The sequence below is a fragment of the Callorhinus ursinus genome, unplaced genomic scaffold (genome assembly GCF_003265705.2).
Source record: "Callorhinus ursinus isolate GAN/ISIS: 27379988/994484 unplaced genomic scaffold, GSC_fseal_2.0 scaffold15, whole genome shotgun sequence".
NCBI lineage: Eukaryota > Metazoa > Chordata > Mammalia > Carnivora > Otariidae > Callorhinus > Callorhinus ursinus.
In genome coordinates, this window is record NW_027397077.1 from 3,186,161 (window position 1) to 3,209,950 (window position 23,790).

Genomic DNA, 23,790 nt, shown 5'->3' on the forward strand with positions numbered 1-23,790 from the left:
GGCGGTGGTCCGGCGCTGCTCCATGCCGTTGGGCAGGAAGCCGGCGATGATGGGCACCGGCCAGATGAGGGCGGCCACGCTCCACACGACGATGACCAGGGTCATGAAGCAGGCGACCAGCGTGGACTCGATGGGCTTGCGGTTCAGCCGCCAGCCCGGCTCGCCCTGCAGCTCCTCCAGGCTGAAGTCCAGGCAGCAGAAGTGCAGCGGCTCGCCCTGCAGCCACAGTGGCCCGGGGGGCTCGGCTGCCGGGTAGGCGGGCAGCGCGGTGGGCGCCCCGGAGGCGGCGGCGGCGGGCCGGAGGCGGCCGGGGCGGCGGCCGCGCACCCAGCCGCAGCCCACGCAGAGGCGCAGGTCCTGCTGCGCGCCGCCGGCCGCCAGCCCCAGGTGCTCGATGAGCAGCGGCGGCCCGACGCGGTGGAAGGCGGCGGCGAAGAAGGCGCGGCCGTGCGCGTTGGTGGAGAAGAGCAGCAGGTCGCACTGGAAGCCCCGCGGGCGGCCCCAGCGCACGAGCAGCGAGCTCAGCATCTGCCGCTGCACGCTGATGTTGCACGCCGCCGCCGCCTCCTCCGGGCCCGGGCGCTCGGGGGTCCCGGGAGCCGCCGAGGCCAGCAGCCGCGGGGCGGCGGGCTCGCCCTCGGACGACGCGTTGACGGAGGCGTTGAGGGGCGCCCCGCCGAGGCCCGGCGCATCCGCGGCCCCGCCGCGGGCCGGCGGCAGCGGGCAGGCGGCGGCCAGCAGCGCGGCGAGCGGGAGCAGCATGGCCTGCGGCGGGCGCCTACGCGCGCGGGGCGGGCGGCGGCTGCATGGCGCACGGGCGACGGGCCGGCGAGCGGACGGCGGGACCACGGGAGCTGGCGGCCGGGCGGTGTGGGGGCGCGCCCGGCACCTGGCAGCCCGCGGGGGCGGCGCGGAGGCGACGGCGGCGGCGGCTCGCTCGGCACGGGGATCCCTCCCGGCCCGGCTGCGTCTGGGGTTCCCCGCCGCCCCCGGCGCAGGGGCCCTCGGACGGCCGGGCAGCTCTGCAGGGCCCGGCGCTCGCCCGGAGCAGGATTCCCCGGCTCGGCTCCGCCTCCCGCGCGCCCCGCCCCGCCCCGCCCCCCGCCCGCCCGGCTGCGAGACTCGGGGAGGGCGGGCTTCCATGCGCCTGGCCCGGCCGGACGCGCGCGGGGTGCGGGGCTGGGATCCTGCGGCGGGCGCGAGGCCGGGGCCGGGGCGGAGCGGAGGGTCGCAGGAGCGGCGGGGCGGGGCGGGGCGGGGCGGGGCGGGGAGGGTGGGGGGCTGGCCCGGCCGGGGGAGCCGGCGCACGCGTCCGACTCCGCGGGGGAGGAGGCGCCGTGGGAGAACTGCGTCCTGGGAGGGAGACCACCCCCGTGTCACGCGGGAGGGGTGAGCTTGCGAGGTCTTGCCTTTGTGTGCTCAGCGGGACCCCTCTCGTTTTACAGAAGGGGAAACTGAGGCCGAGAGAAGGCACCCCAAGGCCACCCTACAAGCCAGAACCAGGACTCCGGGCCACTAGGCTTTCTACCTTTCCACGGTAGAAATCTCACATCTCAAATCTGCAGAGTTTGTTTTTTAATACACCTCCGACGCAAGAGACTCTCTTGGTATTCCTCTCAGGGCAGGCGGCGCCCTGAGGAAAATGCCAAGAACTCTACGGAGTTTTGGATGGAGATGGGCTGGTGGGGCTGGTGGGAACGGGAGCCTCCAGGGGTCCCGGTGGGAAGTTTCACTCCCAGGAAACCGCTCCTCTGGAGCTTTTGTCTGTAGAAGCCCTGTTAAGGGCTTCAGTCCCCGTTAGGATAGCAGGCTGGGGGAGGTCTGTCAAGAATAAGGAGCCACGATCGGATTTACATTTTAAAAAACACTTTCCTAGTAATTTGGCCTCTTACACTTGGGGCGGGGGGAGGTCACCGAGGCCCTCTAAGGGAATGTTCCTACGGTTTGAAGCCATTGTGTTCCGTGAGCACCAGCTATTCCTGAATCTGAGGCGGAAGGGGTGGAGGGCCATTGAAGAAGCAGCCAACAAAATGGCCCTCACAGAGGTAAGTTTCCTGATCTGAGCTACACTGCTAGGCATTGTGGCTGATTACGTTTCTGGAAGCTTTGCCCATTATTTCTAACAATGAGTAAAACCAGGTGGAGAAAGATGTGAGCACAGCCTCACAATCTCCCAGCGTACCTGGCCTCTTTCGAGCTGGGCAAGTCATTGTTTTGACTTGGCCTTGGTTTCCCCATCTGAACAGTGGGGGGTCAGTGGTACCTGTCTAGGAGGGGTGCTGTGATAAATACGCCCAACCCAGTGTCTGTCTGTCTGACTGTCCACAGAAGTGCTCACGTGGTGGTGGCTGCTATGATGTGCTTACTATGGGTCCTGCCAGAAGTGGCTGTCTGGAGTGGTCCTTGCTTTCTATAGAAATGGTTAGTTTCCCTGAAGCAGGATGGGACTCCTCTTTTGTTTATGCCTTTTCTGCTGGGAAGTGGTGCTCTCAGAATAGTGTGCCTTTTCATGCTTGTATTAAACATGACTCTTCCTTCAAGCCTTTGCGTGTCGGGAGCAGAATCTGTTGACGGCAAGTAGAGGGACTGAGCAGTGTGGCTAGTGATCAGCCCGAGAACGTCAGGTCATCTAAGAGCTGAGCAAGGCCCCAGCCTTCAAGGGGTGCATTCCAAGCCTGGCCACTGTGTGTAGCAGTGGGTGACACTCTCTAGGGTTTCAGCCACGGGTGGGGGCTTCCTGGCTTTGTCTGGGCAGCAGGGAAGGCAGCAAGAGAGGGAGCAGACAAAGATCTATTTGGGGGGGCGCCAAGTAGTTTGCTGCAAAGTTGTACCGCCATAGCCCCATGTCCTGGCAACCCGCCTTCTGCCCACTTTTCCAGGACGTGCCAGGGACTCTGAAACCTCACCCGCATTCAGAGGGACAATTAAGCATGTGTTTTCTAGATTGATTTGCTGTCTTTTTGGACAATTGGAATTTGGGAAGAAAAGATAAAAATTAAGTTATTTTCCGTCCTGTTTGCTGCTGTGTTACCAGCAACAAGAAAAGTACCTATCACAGAGGAGACGCTCAGAACTAGTGGCATCTCAGTGTACGGAGGTTGGGCTCCTCCTCTTAACAGAAGTTAAGAGAGTATATGGCGCAAGTCTATTTTATCTTGAGAAAAATTTTCAGTTGAGCTTCTTTATAAAGATGCATGTTTTGGGGTGCCTGGGTGGCTCAGTCGGTTAAGTGTCTGACTCTTGATTTCAGCTCAGGTCATGATCTCGGGGTCGTCAGATCGAGCCCCGAGTCAGGCCCCACACTCAGTGCATCTTCCTCTGCTCTTCCTCCCCCCTTCTGCCCTCCCCCGCACTCTCTCTTTCTCAAATAAATTTTTTTCTAAAAAAGATGCATGTTTTATAAACACATATGAATATGTTATAACATAAAATATGGCTGATATTCTGTGCCATGCTCTTTTCCATATTTGAAATTCGCTCAGTTGATTTGTTCTTAATTTCTCTGAAGGTTCCATCCTTGAATATTTGTTTTCTAAGAGGTGAAAATTGTTTTGGAAACTGAATCCAAAGGACTGTCTTTTTTTTTTTTTTTTTTTTAAAGCTTCCATTTATTTATCTGACAGAGGGAGACACAGCGAGAGAGGGAACACAAGCAGGGGGAGTGGGAGAGGGAGAAGCAGGCTCCCCGCAGAGCAGGGAGCCCGATGCGGGGCTCGATCCCAGGACCCTGGGATCATGACCCGAGCCGAAGGCAGACACTTAACTACTGAGCCACCCAGGGGCCCCCACAAAGTGCTGTCTTACACACGCAATGATCTCCTTCCCCCAGTCCTTCAGTTCAGTTGACAAAATCCTGCTGTGATCATTCAGAATAAACAACATAGGACACTGAAGTTTGGGATAATTTTTTTTTTTTAACAGAGGGATACGTTGTTGGACTTACACACCTAATTCATGATCAGCTATACAGTATTTTTATATGAGATAATATGGGTTTGTACCATATGTGATAATATGGGTTTGTAACATATATAAACAATAATATGGGTTTACAGCATTAAATAAGGAAAAATTTCATCTGTATGTTTTATCTTCACAGAATAATAAAAGTTACATATCTAAAAACACTAAAAACATATATGTTATAAACTTACTCATGTATTACATTACAACCACATTGTGTGAAGGTTGGGAAACAGCGAGGAAACAATGATACTCCCAGTTACCTGCTCTCTTTAATATTCTGGATCTGTGTCATCCCTTTTTCCACTTTGCATATTCCCTAAAATGTGCAACTATTACTTCTGCGGGAAAAAAAGATAATTATACTAGAGTCTGACCCCCTTTTGCAACTGTTACGGCTTTGCACTCTTCCCCTCAGCCTCCGGCAGGGGACCCGGAAGGCCAGCCAGGGGCATGGGGTGCGCAACACGCCGTTGCTGACTGAGCAAGCTGGCTGGTCCAGAGAGTGCTGCCTGAGCTACAGGCAGAGTCCTGCTCCTGTGCTGTGTGGTCTCCCCACCCGCCCTCGGATCCGTCTCCTACCACTTTCCCTTCCCCTCGCCGGCTCTGTTCCAGGCACACTGGCTTCCTTGCTGTTCTTGGAACACGGGGAGCAAACTCCGCTTTTGAGCCAAACTCAAGGCCTTTGCCCCTGCTGTTTCCTCTGCCCCGGACCCTGTTCTTTCTGACATTACCTTTGTTTGCTCCCGTGTCTCCCTCAGCTCTCTGCTGCAAAGGCAGCTCCCCAGGGAGGCCCTTCCTGACCACTCGTGTAAAACAGTACCCAACGCCCCTGTCCCCGTCACTACCTTCCCGTGCACTGTTCCGCACATCTTCTAGTACTCACAGTCTGCTGACACGCTGTCCATCTTTCTTCATTGTTTAATGTCTCTTTATTGGGATGCCTACCTCCCCCAACGCAGGGCTTTATCTATTTTGTTCCGCGGAACAGTATGGGGCACATGGCAGATGCTCAGTAATAGTTGGCGAATGAGTGAATTCAAAAGACTGTGGGTCTGGCCAGCAGGCTGTGGGCAGGGTTTAGGTGAGTTGAGAGGGACAGAGCCGCACCGATGTCCCAGCAACAGGACTGCTGTGTCCCTACCAGCCTGCGCACCTGCCCCTGCACAGGGCAGAGGCCTCACCGGGGAACCACCTGGCTGGGCCGAGTCTGGTGTGGAAGGTTGAACCGATCTCACAAGCCCTGCTGCTGGGCCCAAGCCAAGGGACGCTTGGCAGTGCAAACTGAATTACTAGCAACATTCCAGATGAGCCCAGCTCTTCCTTCTATAGATGTAACGGAGAAAGGCAAATGAGGCTCCTTCCCTTTCCCCCAGTCCTGTAATTTTTAGAAGACAAATGGAAGACTTTCAGACATCTCTGTTTGGTTCCTAAAATCCAGAGAGCGAGTTTTTCTACATGGACTGTATTGGTAGAAAACAAGCATTGAGGACTTCAAAGAAAATAATTAGCAATGATGCATGTAATTTCATTCTCTTCCTTTCCGACGCCCCTCCCTGGCGTCAGCTAATTTTCCCCGCATACCGCCTATGAAGTAAGACTTAACAAAAAGATCTCTTTGGGTTATTTGAATTCCTTTCATCCCATGGCCTCAGAGTGCTGCAGGTACAGTAACTCGTGAGTCCTCTCCTATTATGTGGGTGGAATTAAGATATTATTCCCCCACATTGTAGACTGAGAAATAAGCAAGAACCACAAAAGAATTGTAAAAATAGGACAGGGAAGAGAAAGGCTTGGAAACAAGTGGCTCAGCCACATCAGAGTCACTGGTGAAGGGCGGTGTGTGGCAGGGGCCGGGGTGGGGGGTGCCTCACAAGGGAATGGTGGAAGAATACTATTCATGCCTGCGTCCCTGAGAAATCCCATTCCTCGGATGGGACACTCGAGGACCGGTCGCAGGAGCAGCTGAAGCCCCAGTGTTCGCAGATGAGATCCTTAACCATCCCGCGCCCTCTGCTTGCGTGAGGCTTCGTGATCTTTCTGGGTGCCTCAGCCAGATCTCCAGGGCGTGGACATTTAATCTTCCTGACCGCTTTGGTCAGCAGGGAGATCTGTCTCCGCAGAACCCCAGCAACAATTACAGCCCGTGCAATTCATTTGGCAATTAATCCCAGGCTGTCTGGGGACACGGCTGCTGTTGCCGGCTTCAAGCTGTTAGTTGGACTTAATTCTGTCTGGTGCATTCTTTGTTTGCTTGTGGGCACCCCGGGCTCAGGGTGGGCAGGGCCACTGCTGGTATTTCTTTTTTTTTTTTTTTTAAGATTTTATTTACTTATTTGACACAGATTGAGAGAGAGAGAGAGAGAGAGAGAGAAGTGGGGGAAACCGCAGAGGGTGAGGGAGAAGCAGACTCCCCACCGAGCAGAGAGCCCGATGCGGGGCTCGATACCAGGACCTTGGGAACATGACCTGAGCCGAAGGCAGACACTCAACCGACTGAGCCACCCAGGCGCCCCTGGTATTTCTTTTCTATCCAGAGACCCGAGCTTCATGCTGGGTTTCTGGGAGGATTTCAGCAAGGACCTGCGGAGGGACGAGGGAGCCTTCCGTTATGGAAAGATGAAGTGTCTAAAAGAGACCCAGGAGGACGAAAATGGTGCCCGTGTGGTACGTGCGTGAAGGGATTTGAAGGGGGAAAGGAGTGCCTGCTGAGCGCTCGAGCACCTCTTCTGGGCTTGGCCTGACATTGGCACCTTCACCAGATGGCATTTGTCCCCTAACAGACACTGTGTGCCAGGCGCTGTGTCAAGCACTTGAAATTCATCCTCACCACAGTCCCCTGAGGAAGAGATTACTATGGCCATTTTACACATGAGGTAAACTGAGTCTCCGAGGGATTCAGTCCCTTGTACAGAGTCACACAGTGGTGGAACAAGATTTGAACTTTGACCATCTCATTCTTTTTTTTTTTTTCTTAAGTAAACTCGACACCTAATGTGGGGCTTGAACTCACAACCCCGAGATCAAGAGTCACATGCTCTACCAACTGAGCCAGCCAGGCAACCCTCATTCTTAATCACAGCCCTGCTCGATGGCCCCCGCCTCACCAACAACCTTGTGAGTTGGAGGATATCGTTCTGTTTTACTGATGAGGAAGCAGGTGCAGGATGGCTGGGCCGCTAGGAAAGCCGGCTCATCTGCATCTCTTCAGCCTTCCAAGTACATCTACCCTGCATTCAGTCCCAACTCATAAATCCCACCGACACCGAAAATGCTAGAGGATGTTTCTTCAATCCAGTGCATCCTTAATGATGAAGCACTGGATTCTGGTTCTCCAAATGCATTGCTCAGCCTCCAGGGCCACCAGGGTGCCTGGTATGGAGCAGGTGCCATGAACCTGGGATTCGGCAGGGACCGCTTGGCTGGGCAGACATCCAGCCTGGGGCTCCTGAGGTAACCCGAGAGCCTCTGGGTTTGACCTTGATGGATTTTTAAATAATGTATTTATCAATGACTCAGAGAGATATTCAAGAGAAAGATAAAGAAGACTGGGGATATCGACGAAACCACACTGATGGGGACAGCAGAGTAGTTTCGGTGAAACACGTCCAGGGTCAGCGTCTGTCAGACCAACCTGACACTATCTTCAGAAAACATTTTTTGGTAATAAAAGTAGTTTTTTTTGGTGGGGGGTGGGAAAAGACAACCCTTAAAGCAAGTGACATTTTGTGGTTCTTTTATCCACCTTCTAAAAAATTAGAATGCCATTTAACAGTTCAAATTGTAAATTCTGAGGATTTCAGTATGGAAAACCTGGGGGACAGAGCTGGGTCATCAGAGCAAAGGCGACTGGATGTTCCCCATCAGCCACTAACGAGCATCACACAAATTTACTTCATGCTGTTTCTAAACAAACCAGACACTTCAAATAAAATAATTGGCGTTCCATTTCCAGAGGTCGGGAGGAGACGGAGGAAGCAGGAGCCCATTTTGAGAGAGCCAGGCACATTGGAACACGGTTATCAAAGACTCGCATGCCTTCTAACCACACGCACCCCACTCAGCTCACACGTGCTTGGGGACATCTGTCATTTGCCTGGATACACTCAGTCATGCAGGTGTCTTGCCTGGCATTCCCTTCGCGTTAAGGTGGCCTATCTTCTTGGTCTATCCGTTCTTTTTCTACTAATGTCTCCGGGTTTTTTATTTGAGAGACCTGTGGCTATGAACATGGCCTTGGGAGCCGCACAGACCTGGACTGGATGCACTACTTGACACTGCTGTGGCTCAGTTTTCTTGTCTGTGAAATGGGCCCAATAACTGTGCTACTGTGCAGGTTAAAGGAAGTCATTGTTGTAGAACAATCAGTTCAGGGCCTGTGCAGGATAAGTATGTTTCTGGTTTACTTCCAGAAACGTGGGAATGGGGCTCCTCCTCTGCTCTTCCACTACTATGAAAATTGGTATATTTTGCGCCTGCAGGGATTCATCACTATGCGTGGGAAATACAGAGAGAGGGTCAGGTCCTGATTGAAAAGAAGGCGAACTTCTGTCTACACGGACCCATCCCTAGCAATCAAGCAAACCTGCAATCCCATGACCATGAGGATTGGAAAGCATCCTGGAGGCCACCTAGTCCAAATTCATCATAGATGGGGAAACTGAGGCCAGAGAGGGGTGCTGGCCTTGCACAAACTGGCCACAAAACCAGGACTGGAAGCCAAGCCTCTGGGCCGACTGGGCCTCAGATGTGGCACCTCTTTCTCGAAGTATGGTCTTTGCAATGCTTTAACAGTCACACTTTAAAAATGAGGGCCGGTTGCAAAGTGGGAGCAGAAAGACTTTCTAATTTACTTAGCGAAGAGGAGGAAAATGATGGGCTTGATAATTGCTGGAGTCGCACTTCTAACTCTATTTACAGGGTGGAGGATTGATTGCAGGGGCTGAGTGTCGGCTCGCTCGGCAGGCTTCCGTGCTGATGCAATTAAGCCTTGCTCCTTCCAGCTCTGCCTAGGACCTGGGTCAGGCTCCATGAGACCCGGGTGTGAGCTGGAAGCCCAGGCTGGACCTACTCCAGCCTCGAGTCCTGAAGAAGTCCACGGGCGTAGGCAAGAACTTGGAGCCTGTGGTCCAAGTAAGGCCAAGGGGGCCACTGGGTACTTTCATGCTTTCTGGTACCTGGGCTGCTGGCCAGACTCCTGCAGTCCCCTCACATGGTATCAGAACCCCCATGTCACTACCTGCCTAAAGTTGGGTGGCCCCCAGGACCCCCAGAGCTGGCTGTGCTCTGTCCTCACCACCCAGACTGGCCCCCTGGATGGCAGTCGCCATCTTGGTTGTGTCTGGGGTTGCTATGCGCTTTGCACCTCGGTGATGTGGGCTGTGACCCTCTCCATGGAAAACCCCAGTGCTACCCTGGAGCCGGGCCTCTTTTCCCAGGCCTGTCCACCCTAGCCAAGCATGGCTCAGCCCCTCTGGTTTCATTGCTTATGAGAGCAAAAAACTGGAAACCAAACCAGTTGCCCCCAAATAAGGGGATGGTTATGGAAATGCAGAAAGGTTGACCACTGTAAAAGACTGTGCGGCCATGACAATTCTTCCTACAGAGTCTCTGCTTAGCATGGTGTCAAGACCACCAGGCTGAACTGAGCACCTCTCACGGTGTCCAAGGTGTTTAGAACTCCTGAGTGCTTATGGTCGTTTGTATGATTGTTACCAACGCTTTGTGCAGTTTGTGGGGAGGTCGCATTGCATGGGGGTTGTGATTCCGTGGACGGTCCCTCAACATACTCCCTGTTATGGGGGGTCTCACTCTTGCCTTTTCCCACGTGGCACCCAGCCCACTGTCTTCACTCTTCCCCTCTAGATGTCCTCAGGGAACCTCAAAATCCCTTTCCTTCTGTCATGGAGAGCAATCCGGTTCTTTCCCCGCTCCTCCCCTCGCCCTCCGGTTCATCTTGGGACTCCCTTGACTACAGCCATGCAGGTAACCAGACCTGTTCCTCTTTGGAAGGCAGCTGAGCCCTGGTTTTTGCCACTTGATCGTGTCCTTGAGCTTCCCTACCTCCACCACAAATGGCTTCCCGGGTCTTAACTGAACCAGAATCTCCTGGAAGGCGCCACCCTAGCACTTCTGATTCAGCAAGGTGGGGGTGGGACCTGACAATCCGCATCTCTAACAAGGTCCCAGGTGATTTCTGGATGATGTTGATGCCACTGGTCTGGAAGCACCCTCAGAACCACTAGCGTGGGCCATTTCCGAATTTCTTCTGAACACATGAAAGACTCTTCCTGAGAGGAATTTTGGTGAAAAATGTTTTCAGCATCTTGTCACACATTATTCTATCATTATTGGAGGTAGGAAAAGTTACATAAAAATGTTTATGCCTGGGGCATCGGCTTCCCAGTTTCTCCAGAGAAGCAGAGAAGGGGATCCTAGACCACCCATCAGCTGGGTTTGCTGAACTAAAGATGGGGGCCTGTGGCTTGCACAGATGATTTCCAGCAACTAACCAGGGCAGCTCCCATGGTTTCGGGCCAGAGGAGGTGCCAGCACTGGGAGCCACACTGGGGGCAGGGCTGAGCCAATGGGGGCTGGAGTCCAGGGCCCCCGAAGCCAGATCAAGGATCATCAACACACTGGCAGCTGTAATCAGACACCACTGTGCCAAGGGCATGTCAGAGATGGCCAAGGGCACGGCTGACCTAGCGGTCCCTGCCCCCAGGGCCCTCGTTCTCTGTTGGGGGTGGGGGAGGCCGAGCCAGCATGTGCAAATATGGAGACCTCAGACTAATGGTGTCGCTGGTGGGAAAGCCACAGTGGTGGAGAAGCTTCAGGGGACCTGGTTCTAGTCCCAGCCCCGACATTCCCTGATGAGGCTTTGATCTTGAGCACGTCTGGGCACCTTCCTCAGTCCTGTGGTGTCTCATTGGAAAAACAAGGGGCCGGCGCCCAAGGATGTCCTCTGCTCCATAAGACCCCATGGCCAAATGGGTCTTTAGGGCCCAGCATGCCAGTTCTCCATTAGGCTTGTGTTCTTTTTGGGGGTGGGGACAGAAGGCCCGCTCGGACATTGTGAGGACTTGGGCCAGTCAGGACACATTGTGTTTTGCAGCCTCCTTGGGTTGTGAGAGGTGGTCAGACTGTGAGAGACCCAGTGCCCTGTCTTGGCCCCCAGTGGAAGCAGGATGTTGGGGCGCACAGGTGTGGAGATGGTTGGCATACTTGACTTCCAGATGTCGGCGGTGCCCTGTACAGCTGGACCTCATTTGGCCCCAGCAGCTGTATAGGAGATCTGAAGGCACAGGGAGAAAAAGCATCAATCAACAGCTCTGGCTCGCTCTCTCTGGACTTGGCCCTGACTGCTCAAAATAGGTGTGGATTGTGAAGAGAAGGGGGAGGGGATGGAGGACAAGCTAGGAGTCTGCGCAGGAGCATGGCTCCCGGGGTCAGCCCGGGGACTTGGCCTCGCCTGCTGCGGTACTGGAGGGGTTGGGGGTCGTTCGTGTAGTTTCCCCACATTCTATAGTGAGACTGGTCCCAGGACTTACATGGTCTCACCCGCCAATGGGAACTCCTGGTGGCTGCACCAGCCTCAGGCAGGGCCCCTTCTCAGGCCAGATAGGGCCACCCCTATGACTTTGGGGCAGCCCCAGACTTGGGATTTTTCCCCTTTCTCCTTTGCTCTGTCTCTCCTTCTGGAGCCTTGGGATTCTCCTGGCCCCAGCTAGCTGAGCACTTCACACCCCATTGAAAAGTCACTGCAATAATTACCAGATCATTAACAGGGGATTTTGAAAAGGCACTTCAAAGCATCTCTCCCAGAATTGCTCAGACAGGTGTAAAAGTCTATCTGGGCAGAGAGCAGCCAGTTTAAGAGGATGTTGGGGACCGAAGGGTAGGTGTTAATTAAACCGGGCTGAGCAGCGACAAGGAGAGGGTCACCTTCCCATCTGAGCACGGGCACAACCGGACGGTGGTGAGGGGGCCTGAAAGTTTTGGACGAAACCCAAAACGTCCAGACTTCGTTGCGCCTCTTGTACTTTATTAAAGAATTTGACCAAAATCCGAGCTTTTCTTTAGAATGCATGCTACCTGTGTTGGCAAGGTTCATATATCATAAATAAAAATAAACCTTCCTGCGCCACAGGCTTAATGATTAATTTTACTAATTAAGGTTAATGAACATCAAATGCCTAAGTGGCTCGGGGTAGGGTGCACAGATCCGCCCTCCTTGTGTCAAAAGCCCTACGGGATGGAGGAGAACAAATAAATGGTTAGGAATACCCACCTAGGCTACTCACTTTACTGAAAGCTTCACCCCGCTCTTGCATCATGACAAACCCGAAGATGGTTTGGGTGGGTATAATACAGCCCTTCCCTACCTGGGAACCTTGTTTTCAGAGATCCTTGCCCCCTTACAACTGATCTCTGGTCAGCAATACGCTCAAGTGCAGAGCTTAATGGTCTAAGTCAGGGAGTTTCATTTCTGGCTGCCTACCGGAATCCTAGTGACACAGATGTCAGACTCACCCAAGGCAAATGGAACCAGAATCTCTGGGGCTGAAGACCTGGCATCCATATTTTTAAGCAGCTGATCAAGCTGATGGCTGCACAACGTTTTGAGTTCCGGTGTTTGAGAACTACAGGAGCCAAAAATACTTCCTGTGATTTTTTTTTCTTTTTTGTATATTCCAAGCCTACTTCAGAGCACAACAGTTTCAAAACGTCGCCTTGGGGTCTTCAGCAACCTTAGCTCCTTGAGAGGGCTGATTTGCAAGAAGACAAGTTTCCTAGATGCCAGACAGGAAATGGAAGCCAAGCACAGGGGTGTTTGGGCTCGCGGTGACCATCTTCGGCGTCATGCGAGCATCTGTCTGGCACTTTGCAGGCTGGTGAGGCAAGTGTGAAGCAGCGCGTACTTCATGGGGTTTCATATTTGGAGTGTAGCAAATGCTACCTAGGACACCATGCTATCTGGGTGTGACTTGCTAAGATGTCATTGTGTCCATTTGTCCATGAGACATCCCCCCATCCCTGCCCTGTGCTGTAAAGGTGCTGGTCCACCCCATGCGCCCACCCAGATTCTCTGCCTGGCTCCTGGACAGTGGGTCATGTGGCCTCAGGCTGCCATTGGCTGCAACCCCGGTGGGAGAGGTAGGTATGGGGGTGGGGGTCCCAGAGGGGAGGAGGGTGTCGGGAGGGGCTGGGTGGCCACAGAGGGGATGAATGAAAGTGATGGGTAGGGTGCGGAGCTAGGGAGGAAGGTGTCACCAGCTGCATGAGAATCAACAGCTTGGAGACCCTCTGTCACTCACAGATCAACCTGCCCCCCCCCAAATGCTTCCATGTGTTGGTATCAACTTGTCATTTTGGATTTTATTAAAATCACCTCAAAAACCTGTCCCTGTATCATAGGCAATCTGATGTCTCTGCCATGTCTCTAGGCATTCTGGGGGCTCTTAATTTCTCCTGCCTGCCTGTGGCCCCGATTCCTGTTGGATTCCCAGTCTCTGTTCTGTGCTATTGTTTTTCCTGCAGGATATCACACCACCTCACTCTGCCCTGATCTCTTCTTACTCCAAAGAGCCATTGGCTCAAAGCTGGGGCGGAGCTGACTCCCAGACCCAGTTCAGCAGAGCCCAGACACATTGAAAGGACCCCTTTGCCTTCACCCTGGTCTGGATCCTTTATACACACGCTGCTTCTCCTGCTATGAAAGCAAAACGTACAGCCTCTTCCCAGCCCGGTTCCCTCTCACCTCGAATCTCCTCCCCCCTCCGAGGCCTCTGATGCCCCCAACTTGCCAGGGCAACACTGTGGGCGTGGAAGGGAGAAGGGAAAGATCGGCGGAGGGAGAAAGAACAACTCCCCGGCAAATCTCCAGGATCTGGCTTCAGCATTAAATTCAAATGGCCAGAGATTAGATTCTGCAGGCATAAGCCACTTACATGCAAATTTTGGCAAATCATATGCAAATATCACATGTGACTCTGCCCCGGATTGCATCTGCTTAGAGCAGGCAAGTTAGAGCTTATTGGTGAAGTGCGTTCAAGATGCAGGGCCACAGGAACAAGAGAGGAGAATGGGGGATTCTTCAACTCCAACTGCATGCCGGCATCTTTTACGTATGTCATTTGCTCAACCAGCACTTTTTGAGTGGATGATGTGTGTCTGGCATGGTGATGGAGGCAGTGAGGTCAACAAGAAGCAGTGTGCCCCCCCCCTCCCAGATCTTCTAGATAAGTCAGGACACAAACAAGTACGGTGAGGGGGTTTGCAATGGGAAGGCCATGCTTTGGAAAGACAGTGATGGTCACGTGTGCAGGATGCTGTGGGGACACAGGGCAGGCCATCTCATCAGCTCAGGGCATCTGGAAACCTCCTGGGAGCGGTGATGCCTGAGCTGAGCTTTGAGGGATTAAAAGGACATACTAAGTGAATGAGGGTTTTGCATTTAGGGCCACGGGTGCAGCTGGTGGATGAGTGTGGCGCTGGGAGGGGTCCGTGAAGCGGGGGCGTGAGGGGAGGGGGGCTGGTGAGATTCGGGAGCTGGATCATCAAGGGTGTCAGCCCTGAGCTCAGAAGGTGGAGGTCTAGCCTGAAAAATGAGGGTGTAAGCAGGAGAATAATGAGAAAAGGAGGTGTTTCAGGAAAGCTTGCGGACTGCAGCGTGGGGCGAGGGCCGGAGCCGGTCCAGATGGGGCAAAGAGGCTGGTTGTGAGGGCTTAGACTGGGCAGTGGTGGGAGGGACCGGGAGGCGGACATTCTCAGGAAAATGATGCAGAGGCCCGAAGAAGTAGGATTGTGTGAGCAGTCGGTCGTGGAGGGTGATGGTAGGAGAGGGATCCTGGATGATCAGCAGCGCTGAGGCTTGGGTGATAGACCTAGGACCGTGGGAGAAAGCAGGTGGAGGACAGTTCTATCTTGGACCTGTTTGGCCTGAGGAGCTGCAGGGGCCTCAAGCGTCATATCCAAGATGCAGGATGCCTCTCACTGTGTGTTGGGTCAGGTTCTCCAGAGGCAGGTGTTTCATCTGAGTGTAAGAATTGCATTACGGGAGAGCTCCCAGGAGAAACTGGTAGAGGTGTGTCGGGGGTGTCCGGGAAGGGGACAAGGGCTAAAGTCACACAGACACATCCGGATGACAACTACTTTGCTTCCACCAATGAACGATTTTCATTCCTAGTTTGCGGGTGGGAAAGCGCAGGTGCGGAGAGACTCCTGGCCAGGGCCAGGGTGCTAATGTATTAGCAAAGAAACGAGGATTACCAGGTCCATCCGCCTCCAGACCCCATCTCTAGACTTCATGATCCGCTGCCCCAGGCCTTCCAGGGGAGGGAGCATCCCGGCAAATGCTGCGACTGTCTTGGAATATTTGTGGGGTGAAGTCAAGGATAATATTTTAGGTTTGTTAGGGGGTCACTTAATTTCCTTTGGCAAGAAAATGGAAAGAGCCAGAGCCCAGATTCTGTGCAGGACAGACTGTCCTGGCCTCCCAGCTGCCCCGGGCAATGGGAGGCAGAGGCTGGGTTCTGACAGTCCTGTTGCTAGTGGTTCCTGCAAGCGTAGTTTTGCAAACAATGCTGAGAAGCTGATTGTGGCAATAAATTACCATGTTAAAAGGAATTATTTTTATCAGGGTGTTCTGGGGCCCTGAAGAATGCAGCAAAGAGAGGTTAAGTAGACTATTCTGTTGTGTGGGCCTAGGGTGGAGGCACGGATGCAGGAGAGAGCGTGTGTGTGTGTGTGTGTGTGTGTGTGTGTGTGTGTGTGTGTGTGCACACTCTTGCCTGCTCCTCAGCTTGAAATGCACTATGCAGGCGCTGGGCCCTTCCCACCCTGGCGGGTTTCACAGTGGTCTGAGATGTGCCTCTTCCCCAGAGACCTGCCTGCCCAGGACACAGCAAGAGAAACACTCCTTAGGGGATGATGTCTGAAGAGCCTATGTGGTTGAGACTCTTAACTCTAGGGAACAAACTGAGCGTTGCTGGAGGGGAAGGGAGGTGGGGGATGGGGTAACTGGGGGATGGGCACTTGATGGAATGAGCACTGGGTGTTGTAGGCAACTGATGAATCACTGAATTCCACCCCTGCCACTAATAATACAGGATACTGTATGTTAACTAAATTGAATTTAAATAAAAAAAGAAAAATCTTAAAAAAAAAAACACAACAAACAACAAGAGCCTATGGTTGGTCCTGACCTGAGGGCTACCTGACAAGAAGTCTATGGCCTTCCCCAGCCATCTTCCTTTGGAAAGACTGGTCAGGAAAGGCCCTTTCAAATGTCCAGCTGAGGTAGAGGTGGGAGCCTCTGCCTTGTTTGAGGAGAACACATCACAGAATACTCTGATTTACACGCTGTTCAATGTGTCATCTTTTGGTTAAAGCTAACATACTCAGAGCTGAGCAGGCCCATGCAACCAGCGCTCAGGGAAAGAAAACAGAACACAACCAGCTCCCCCAGGAGCCCGCTCCTGCCTCCTTCCCGTCACTGCTCAACCAGCCTGAGCTCCTCCTGACTTGCAACAGCAAAGATCAGCTTGGCCTGCCCTTGTGCATGATATAAAGGAGTCCCCCACGGGTACATTCTGAAAGGAAGATTATAAACTTGAGTCCTGTAAAGTAAATGATAGGCTTACGGTCGGGGTTACTTGTAATTTAAAGGAAACTTCTGGTGAAGTCTTTTGTAATTGGATTAATTGTCCTTGGACCTGAGCCTTGTGCACACTAAGGTTTCATAACACTGAACATGTCATTCAGGATTAGAAATTCATTTAGGGTCCTGGAAAATGGCCCATGTTGCAGACAGAGCCTTAGGAAGGAATCACCAACTGAGTTTTTATGAAACAGGACCATCTTGCATTGCCTTCGGCCTTAGGTTATTGATTCTCAACGTTGGCTGTGCATGGAAACCCCCTGGAGAGCTTTAAAAAATATCGATGCCGGGGGGGGGGGGGGTTGTCTTCCCAGAGGTTCCGATGGTTCAACTTAGATAATTTTGGGCTTTTCTATTCTCAGAGTTGACCTGTAGGGTGTGAAAGAAAACACCTGTTCTGACACTTGTTAAAGATGGGAAGGCAGACTTAGTTCAGTGGGACCACTGCAATGGGGTCTTGCAGTAGGGGAGAGAGACTGGGCTCAAGTCTGAATACAATCAGGAAAAGTGGGGACTTACAGCCAAGGAACAGGGTGGAGAGGGTCGGTAGGTGGAAAATTACTAAAAGTGTAGCGTAATTCCTTGCTCACCTGACCTAATACGATTCTAGCTGAAGGCAGGTCCGGGTGATCAGACACTACCCTATTAGACAAGGAATTGGATCCAGCTTCGAGGGTGATCAGAAGTTGAGGATGGGGGAGTCTGGCTAAGCTATCTTGATAACATTCTTTCTAATGCTTGGGCCATGCAAAGATAGACACAGAAGTCCAAAAGTTGAGACCTCAGTGGAAAGAAGATTCACAGGAGCCTGACCATAGTTTGGTCAAGGACACTTTTTTAGTCAAGGGTGTGGATCTGGGTAGAGAAGTTTCTGGGTGACTCCAGGGAGGAAGCATATGATGCATTTGCTACCAAGATGTTGAGTTCAGCCCTGACCCAGAGAAGAGGTCACTTCTCTACTCTCCTCCAGTGACAGCCCAGGCCCCTCTAGACTGAAATTGTGATGACAATGGGTGGGGGGAGGAAGAGGAGGGTGAAGATCATGTGGCCTGGGGAACGTTGCTTAGTATCTCTGAGGCTGTTTTTTCATCCATAAAATGGGAGATAATATTAATAGTACCGAACCCACAGTTTTCCTGGAAGCACTAAACAAGGAAAGGAATGCAAGCCACTTAGCATAGCAATGGGCACATTGTGATTGCTTAATCAAATGTCATCATTGTTAAAAAACGAAAAACAAAAAAACAACACAACCAAGTAAATTTGATGATCTATTTTTTATTTATTTATTAAAAAAATTTTTTTTTAAGATTTTATTTATTTGACAGAGAGACACAGCGAGAGAGGGAACACAAGCAGGGGGAGTGGGAGAGGGAGAAGCAGGCTTCCCGCCGAGCAGGGAGCCCGATGTGGGGCTTGATCCCACATCGGACCCCGGGATTATAACCTGAGCCTAAGGCAGATGCTTAACGACTGAGCCACCCAGGCGCCCCCTAATCTGCTTTATTAAATGGTTCATGATCCAGACAGCAGCTCAGCTAGCAAGTAGAGGGGAGCACCAGGAAAGGAAAGGCTTTTAAAGGCACAGAGAAAGCATTACAAAAAGGAATTTATTAGCAAGGGCTGCATTGTTTAGGCAAGACCACCCTCCTAAGGGGGTAGCGGGTCTTTCGGAGGATTGCTTGCAAGAAATTCCAGTGTGTCTGGGTAAGTTTACATTCCGGAGGGGGTTGAAACTGCAGTTAAGCTAGGTGTTCAATCTTGGTTTAGTGACGTTGGGCTTCAGCTTAATTAGCTCCATTATGGCCCTGTGGTTTTCTTTTTAACACCACCTTTATCCCCAATTATTGAAATCTGCCTCAGAAAGAGTATTTGTGACTTTTATAATCTTCAATTAAAATGTGCCATCTGAGCTTGGCCAGAGAAGAACAGTGACATCACCTAATATTCTCTGGGCCAGATGGGTCTCTCTTTTCTGGAAACTAGTCCGGAACCTTCAGGGACCACAACCATGAAAACAAATCCCTGGGGCTAATAGTCTTAAAGGTGCAACCACCCCACAAAGGAGGTCTAGGCCTGCTTAAAAACACCCGGGGAAAGAAGAGGTGTGTCTGATGGCTCATTCCAGCCTGTGTAAGGCGTGCAAATTGGAGGCAGATGAATTTTTCTCAAGAAAAAATTAGTAATTCTCTTCTGAGAACACTGAAAATGTAATGGATTCAAGCCAGAACCCAGAATTTTGTAAAATCTCAAGAAGAAGAAAAAAACTTTCCTAGGGCTGAAAAAGAGGCACAGCTCCAAGGACTCTCTTTTCTTGGATTTTGATGAAATCAGGGTAAGGTGGACCCAGGGTGGAGATAGTCTAATAGGGAGCTCAAGGTCATCTACTCACATTCCATTCCAGTGAAGTGAAGGGGAAATTTAAACCCAACCAAAGGGCAGGCTTTGGGCTAATGTCCAATCCCAGCTGGGTGGTGTTCCCAGATGGTTTCCTCTGGGCCTATCATTGTTCATTCCTTGGCTTTTACATTCTGCAGAACTTGAAAAGAATATTTAATTCCTTCTGATAGTCAAGAGCACCCTGTATGTGACATCCAGGGCGATACTGTCTCCATTTACTAGACGTATTGTAGAAGATATATTCATTGTGACCTTCTTCCCTTTTAACAAAAGTTTATTTTTTTTTTCTCAGTATCTACCTCTGCCTCATATGACTCAGAAGAAGAGTCTTACTCCTATCTCCAGCTTCCAGGATAGATCCTGATTTGATAACCCACATCCTTCCCAATGATTGCTTAGTTAATGACACATGCTTCAATTTTAGCCAATGAGAAGGGAGAGGAAGTTTGCTGGGTGTCTCCAGGAGACTTTGTTTTGCTCCTGAGTCAGCTTGGAAATTTCTGTGTCTGAAAATGACTCTGGCCAATGCTGCTGTTATCTTGCTCCCAACCCAATAATGAAACCCCTTAAGACCACAGAGTGCAGTGATGGAAAGGACCTGGATCCTGAGTGACACGGTGGAGTTTCTTGAGTATGCTGACTGGCACCCGACCTCTGGACCTCCAGTTATGTGAAGGAATGATTTTCTGCGTTGCTTAGTGTTTCCTGTTACTTGCAGCCCAAAGCATCCTAAATGCTGGATGAGGGGGACTCAGACGCTTGGGACTCAGAAGTTAAGTGAATTCTTGTGGTCACCCAGGTATTAAGTAGTAAAAGACCAGACTGAAACCTACATTTCCCTACTCCTTATCCAGCTTTCTGCTTTCCTCCATCCCAAAGTGGCAATTTCACTCTTAGGAAATTAATCATAGGGTGTCCCAACATTGGATTGAATGCCCACATCTCATTCGGCCTTAGGAAGGTTAATAAAACCATGGCCAGCTATGGGCCCTGGCCTGTAGCAGACAGAGCTGGCCTTCCTCACTGAAACCAAGCATGAGCCCCATGTGGAGAGATGTGGAGGTCTTGCCTGCCTCTCTGATTTCCCTCCCTCTGCCATCTTTGCTGAAATGTCTGCCCCATAACTTTTCTCAACCCAGGCGTCATATATTCTGATTTCCAGTTGCTCCAACCTATGCAGAATTGACCCACCTTTGCTTCAGACATCATGGTGGCATCTACATGTTTTTATCTTATCCCCAAGGTGCCTAATTGCACAATGATTTTACACATCTGTTGTGTCACATGCTTTCATCTACAAGAATAGTGACTTAAATAATTAGGGAATTAGTTTCCCTACTTAATGAGAAGTTTCGTGGTTGGCAATTCCAGGGCTAGTTTAGCCCATTCCGTCCTGCATCAAGGATCCAGGCCCTTTCCTTCCTTGTACGTTCCTTACCATGCTTTGTATATTGGACACGATTCTTTCCACCATCAAAAATGGCTGCCATTGCCCCGGATGCCATGTCATCACACAGTGAGGCACAGAAATACGAAGACAGGGGACAGAAATCCTCACACCTTTCTCCCTCTTATTTTTCAGAGAAGAAAATCTCTTCTCAAAGCTGCCTGAGAATTTGCCTGAGGCCAGAGAGCTGGTGCTATAGTGGAGTGGAGATTTAAATGTGACTCTGGACTGTCCAATAGAAATATAATGCAAGCTACATATGCAGTTTAAATGTAGCTACATTTAAAAAGTAAAAACAGGTGATATTAATATATTTTATCTAACCCATGTATCCAAAAGATTATTTCAACATGCCATCAATCTATGAATTACTTTTTTTTTTAAAGATTTTTTTTTTTTTAAAGCAATCTCTATATCCAGTGTGGGGCTCGAACTTACAAACCTAAGATCAAGTGTTGCACACTCTACCCACTGAGCCAGTCAGATGCCCCTCAGTCTACGAATTACTAATGAGATCTTTTACATTTTTTAATACTAAGTCTTTGAAATCCAGGGCAACCTTTATACTTATACATTGAGTATATCTCAATTCAATCACTATATTTTCATTGGAAATACTTGATCTGCATTTGTAGTTCATAAAATTTATATTGAAAAACATAGATATACATACCCAAGTTGTTCCAAATAGACTAGAAGTTTCTCAATAGCTGAATCAAGTAGCAGTTTTCACATTTACAAGTAAATGGATCAAGTTCAATAAAATTAAAAATCCAGTTCCTTAATCATGGTAGCCACATTTCAACTGACTACATGTATGTGGCACCATAGTTCTGGACGCTGTATGCTTAAGCTCATTTTTATTTTTTTAAAGATTTTATTTATTTGACAGAGAGAGACACAGCGAGAGAGGGAACACAAGCAGGGGGAGTGGGAGAGGGAGAAGCAGGCTCCCTGCCGAAGGGAGCTCGTGCGGGGCTCGATCCCAGGACCCCAGGATCATGACCTGAGTCGAAGGCAGACACTTAATGACTGAGCCACCCAGGTGGCTTATTAATCAAATTAATTTGATTAATTAAACCCAACTTAAGCTTATTTTAATCAAATTCTCTGTGTCCTAATACATAGTAATGTGTTAGCAGGTGTCCACTTATATTTAGGTGGTGCACAATTTCTATAGTTAGAAGACTGGCCTTGTAGTTGTTGCCCTGTTTCCAATTAGCTGTGTGACCTCAGGTGAGTCACTATGTTTCTCTGGGCCTCTATTAACTCACTTGTTAATGAGGGACTGTGATCTTCAGCGTCTCTTCTAGCTCTAAAATGATGTATTATTTCTCTCTTCTAGAAGGGGAAGGAATGAGGACATTATTAAAGCCCTGGGCACTGAGGCACACACACATTCTCTCCGGTGAAATATATGAACATTGGTGTGGCCAGTCTCTGGCATCTGCTGAAAATGTTGTGGGCAGGCAGGACTCACATGGCATCTCTTCCTGTCATCCAATACTGAGAGTCCGTTCACTGTATCTTTTTCTAGAATGCCCAGGACAAAAAACACTGAGGTATTGTCTGGGCTCCAAATTCCAGGAAATATTGCTAGTTTGTTCCGTGTTCCCTTTTATACACCACCTTTTAAGGAAGAAAATCCTATACATGGACAGAAACTCCTGCATCGGTTTGTGCCATGGCTCTGAGTCACTGGGTTCCTGGACCAGGCTCTGTCCTTTTATATGTGAAAGAAGGGACCCTTGGTTCTCCCAGACTCTCCTCCTGTGAGTGTGTTTATACTGTGTGCTCCTGGCTTGTTAGTCAGAAAGGGGCTTTTGGTTTATCAGATAGCATAAAACCTCGACTATATTTTAACTCCAGAGCTACAAAAAAAAAAAAAAAAATGGTCAGGGGATTCAAGTCAAACTGAAGAATAACTACTGAAGCTTGAGGCTCAGCACTCCACATAATAATTGGGGTTGACCCAGAACTTGCCTTTTGAATGGAGGATGTGGGGCTGTCAGTGGGATAAAATTTTAGGGCTCTGTGGGAAGGACCCAGTTCTCAAAAACAACTTTCCCAGATTGGTGACTTTTTACTACTAGAAGTTCATTTCTTTGGGTCCCTTAAGGTAGGCGTAGTGGAAATAGCCTCCTTGCCCACAAATGAGAGAGTCTAGCCTTAGATTTGAGCTTTGGAGAAGAGGGTTACTAAGAAATGAAATGGGAGCAGAGGGCAAGAGGGCACAGCCGGAACCAAGAGGAGACCAAAGGAAGATGCTAAAGGTTGGCAGCCATTTTACGTTAAGCGAATACCATACTGGAGTTTATACAGACCAGGAAATACATCCAGAACCTGTCCCAGGTTATGCTCTGCTTAAAGGAAACAGGAGTGTGGGGTTTAGTTCCCTCATTTCTTTAACCAGAATGGCAATTGGCTTATTTTTTCATCTATTCATTCATCTTTTCATCCATCAGCTGTGGCAGATTGCTTTCAAAGATGGACACCGCCAATTCCTGCTTAACGGGCTCTGCAATTTCAATGCGTGAATGTGTGGGAAAGGTGGGGATTCCTCACCCCAACAAGCAATTCCCCTGTACTGGCTGGGATTCCTACAGTTTGACTCAGGTCTGACACTGTTCTACCCCAAGGCATTGGGGTGAGATGCACAGATTGCACAGGTGAGGGTTTGGCCCTACAAGACCACCTCCACTGCAGATGTCAATGGGAAGTCCAGGTTGGAAGTTCCCATGACCCCTTCCTTGACTTGGGTAATTTACTAGGACAGCTCACAGAACTCAGGAGACCCGTCTGCTCACTAAATTACTGGTTTATTTTAAAGGATATTAAAGGGCGCCTGGGTGGCTCAGTCGTTAAGCATCTGCCTTCGGCTCAGGTCATGATCCCAGGGTCCTGGAATCGAGCCCCGCATTGGGCTCCCTGCTTGGCGGGAGGCCTGCTTCTCCCTCTCCCACTCCCCCTGCTTGTGTTCCCTCTCTTGCTGTGTCTCTCTCTGTCAGATAAGTAAATAAAATCTTAAAAAAAAAAAGGATATTAAAGGATGCAAATCAACAGCCAGATGTAGAGATACATAGGGTGAGGTCCCAAACAAAGGAGTTTCTGTCCTTGTAGAGTTTGGGGTCCCTCAGGGTGGCAAGTGGAATTGTGCTGGTTCACCGTCTGGAAGATCTTTGAACCCTGTCCTTTGGGGTTTTTATGGAGGCTTCACTGCAGAGGCATGACTGATGAAATCATTGGCCATTGGTCATTGATTCAGCCTCCAGCCCCGCTTGGGACTGAAAGTTCCAACCTTCTAATCACATGGTCGGTT

The 23,790-nt window shown here is 50.6% G+C and overlaps 1 protein-coding gene and 1 long non-coding RNA gene across 2 annotated transcripts in view; one reads left to right on the forward strand and one right to left on the reverse strand.

Annotated features, from left to right (window-relative positions):
• The window catches only part of TMEM158 (transmembrane protein 158), a 2,132-nt gene extending 1,124 nt beyond the window's left edge, over positions 1–1,008 (reverse strand). The window contains exon 1 of the mRNA XM_073901752.1: positions 2–1,008. Within this exon, the coding sequence (XP_073757853.1) occupies positions 2–762 (761 nt within the window). The 5' untranslated portion in view covers positions 763–1,008. The remainder of the gene's footprint in view (position 1) is intronic.
• A 764-nt stretch (positions 1,009–1,772) lies between these two features.
• Positions 1,773–22,980, forward strand: LOC141374188 (uncharacterized). Its single transcript, XR_012380862.1, has 3 exons — positions 1,773–2,045; positions 2,329–2,421; positions 22,937–22,980. It is a non-coding gene; the product is annotated as an uncharacterized lncRNA (long non-coding RNA).
• Positions 22,981–23,790: the final 810 nt, after the last annotated feature.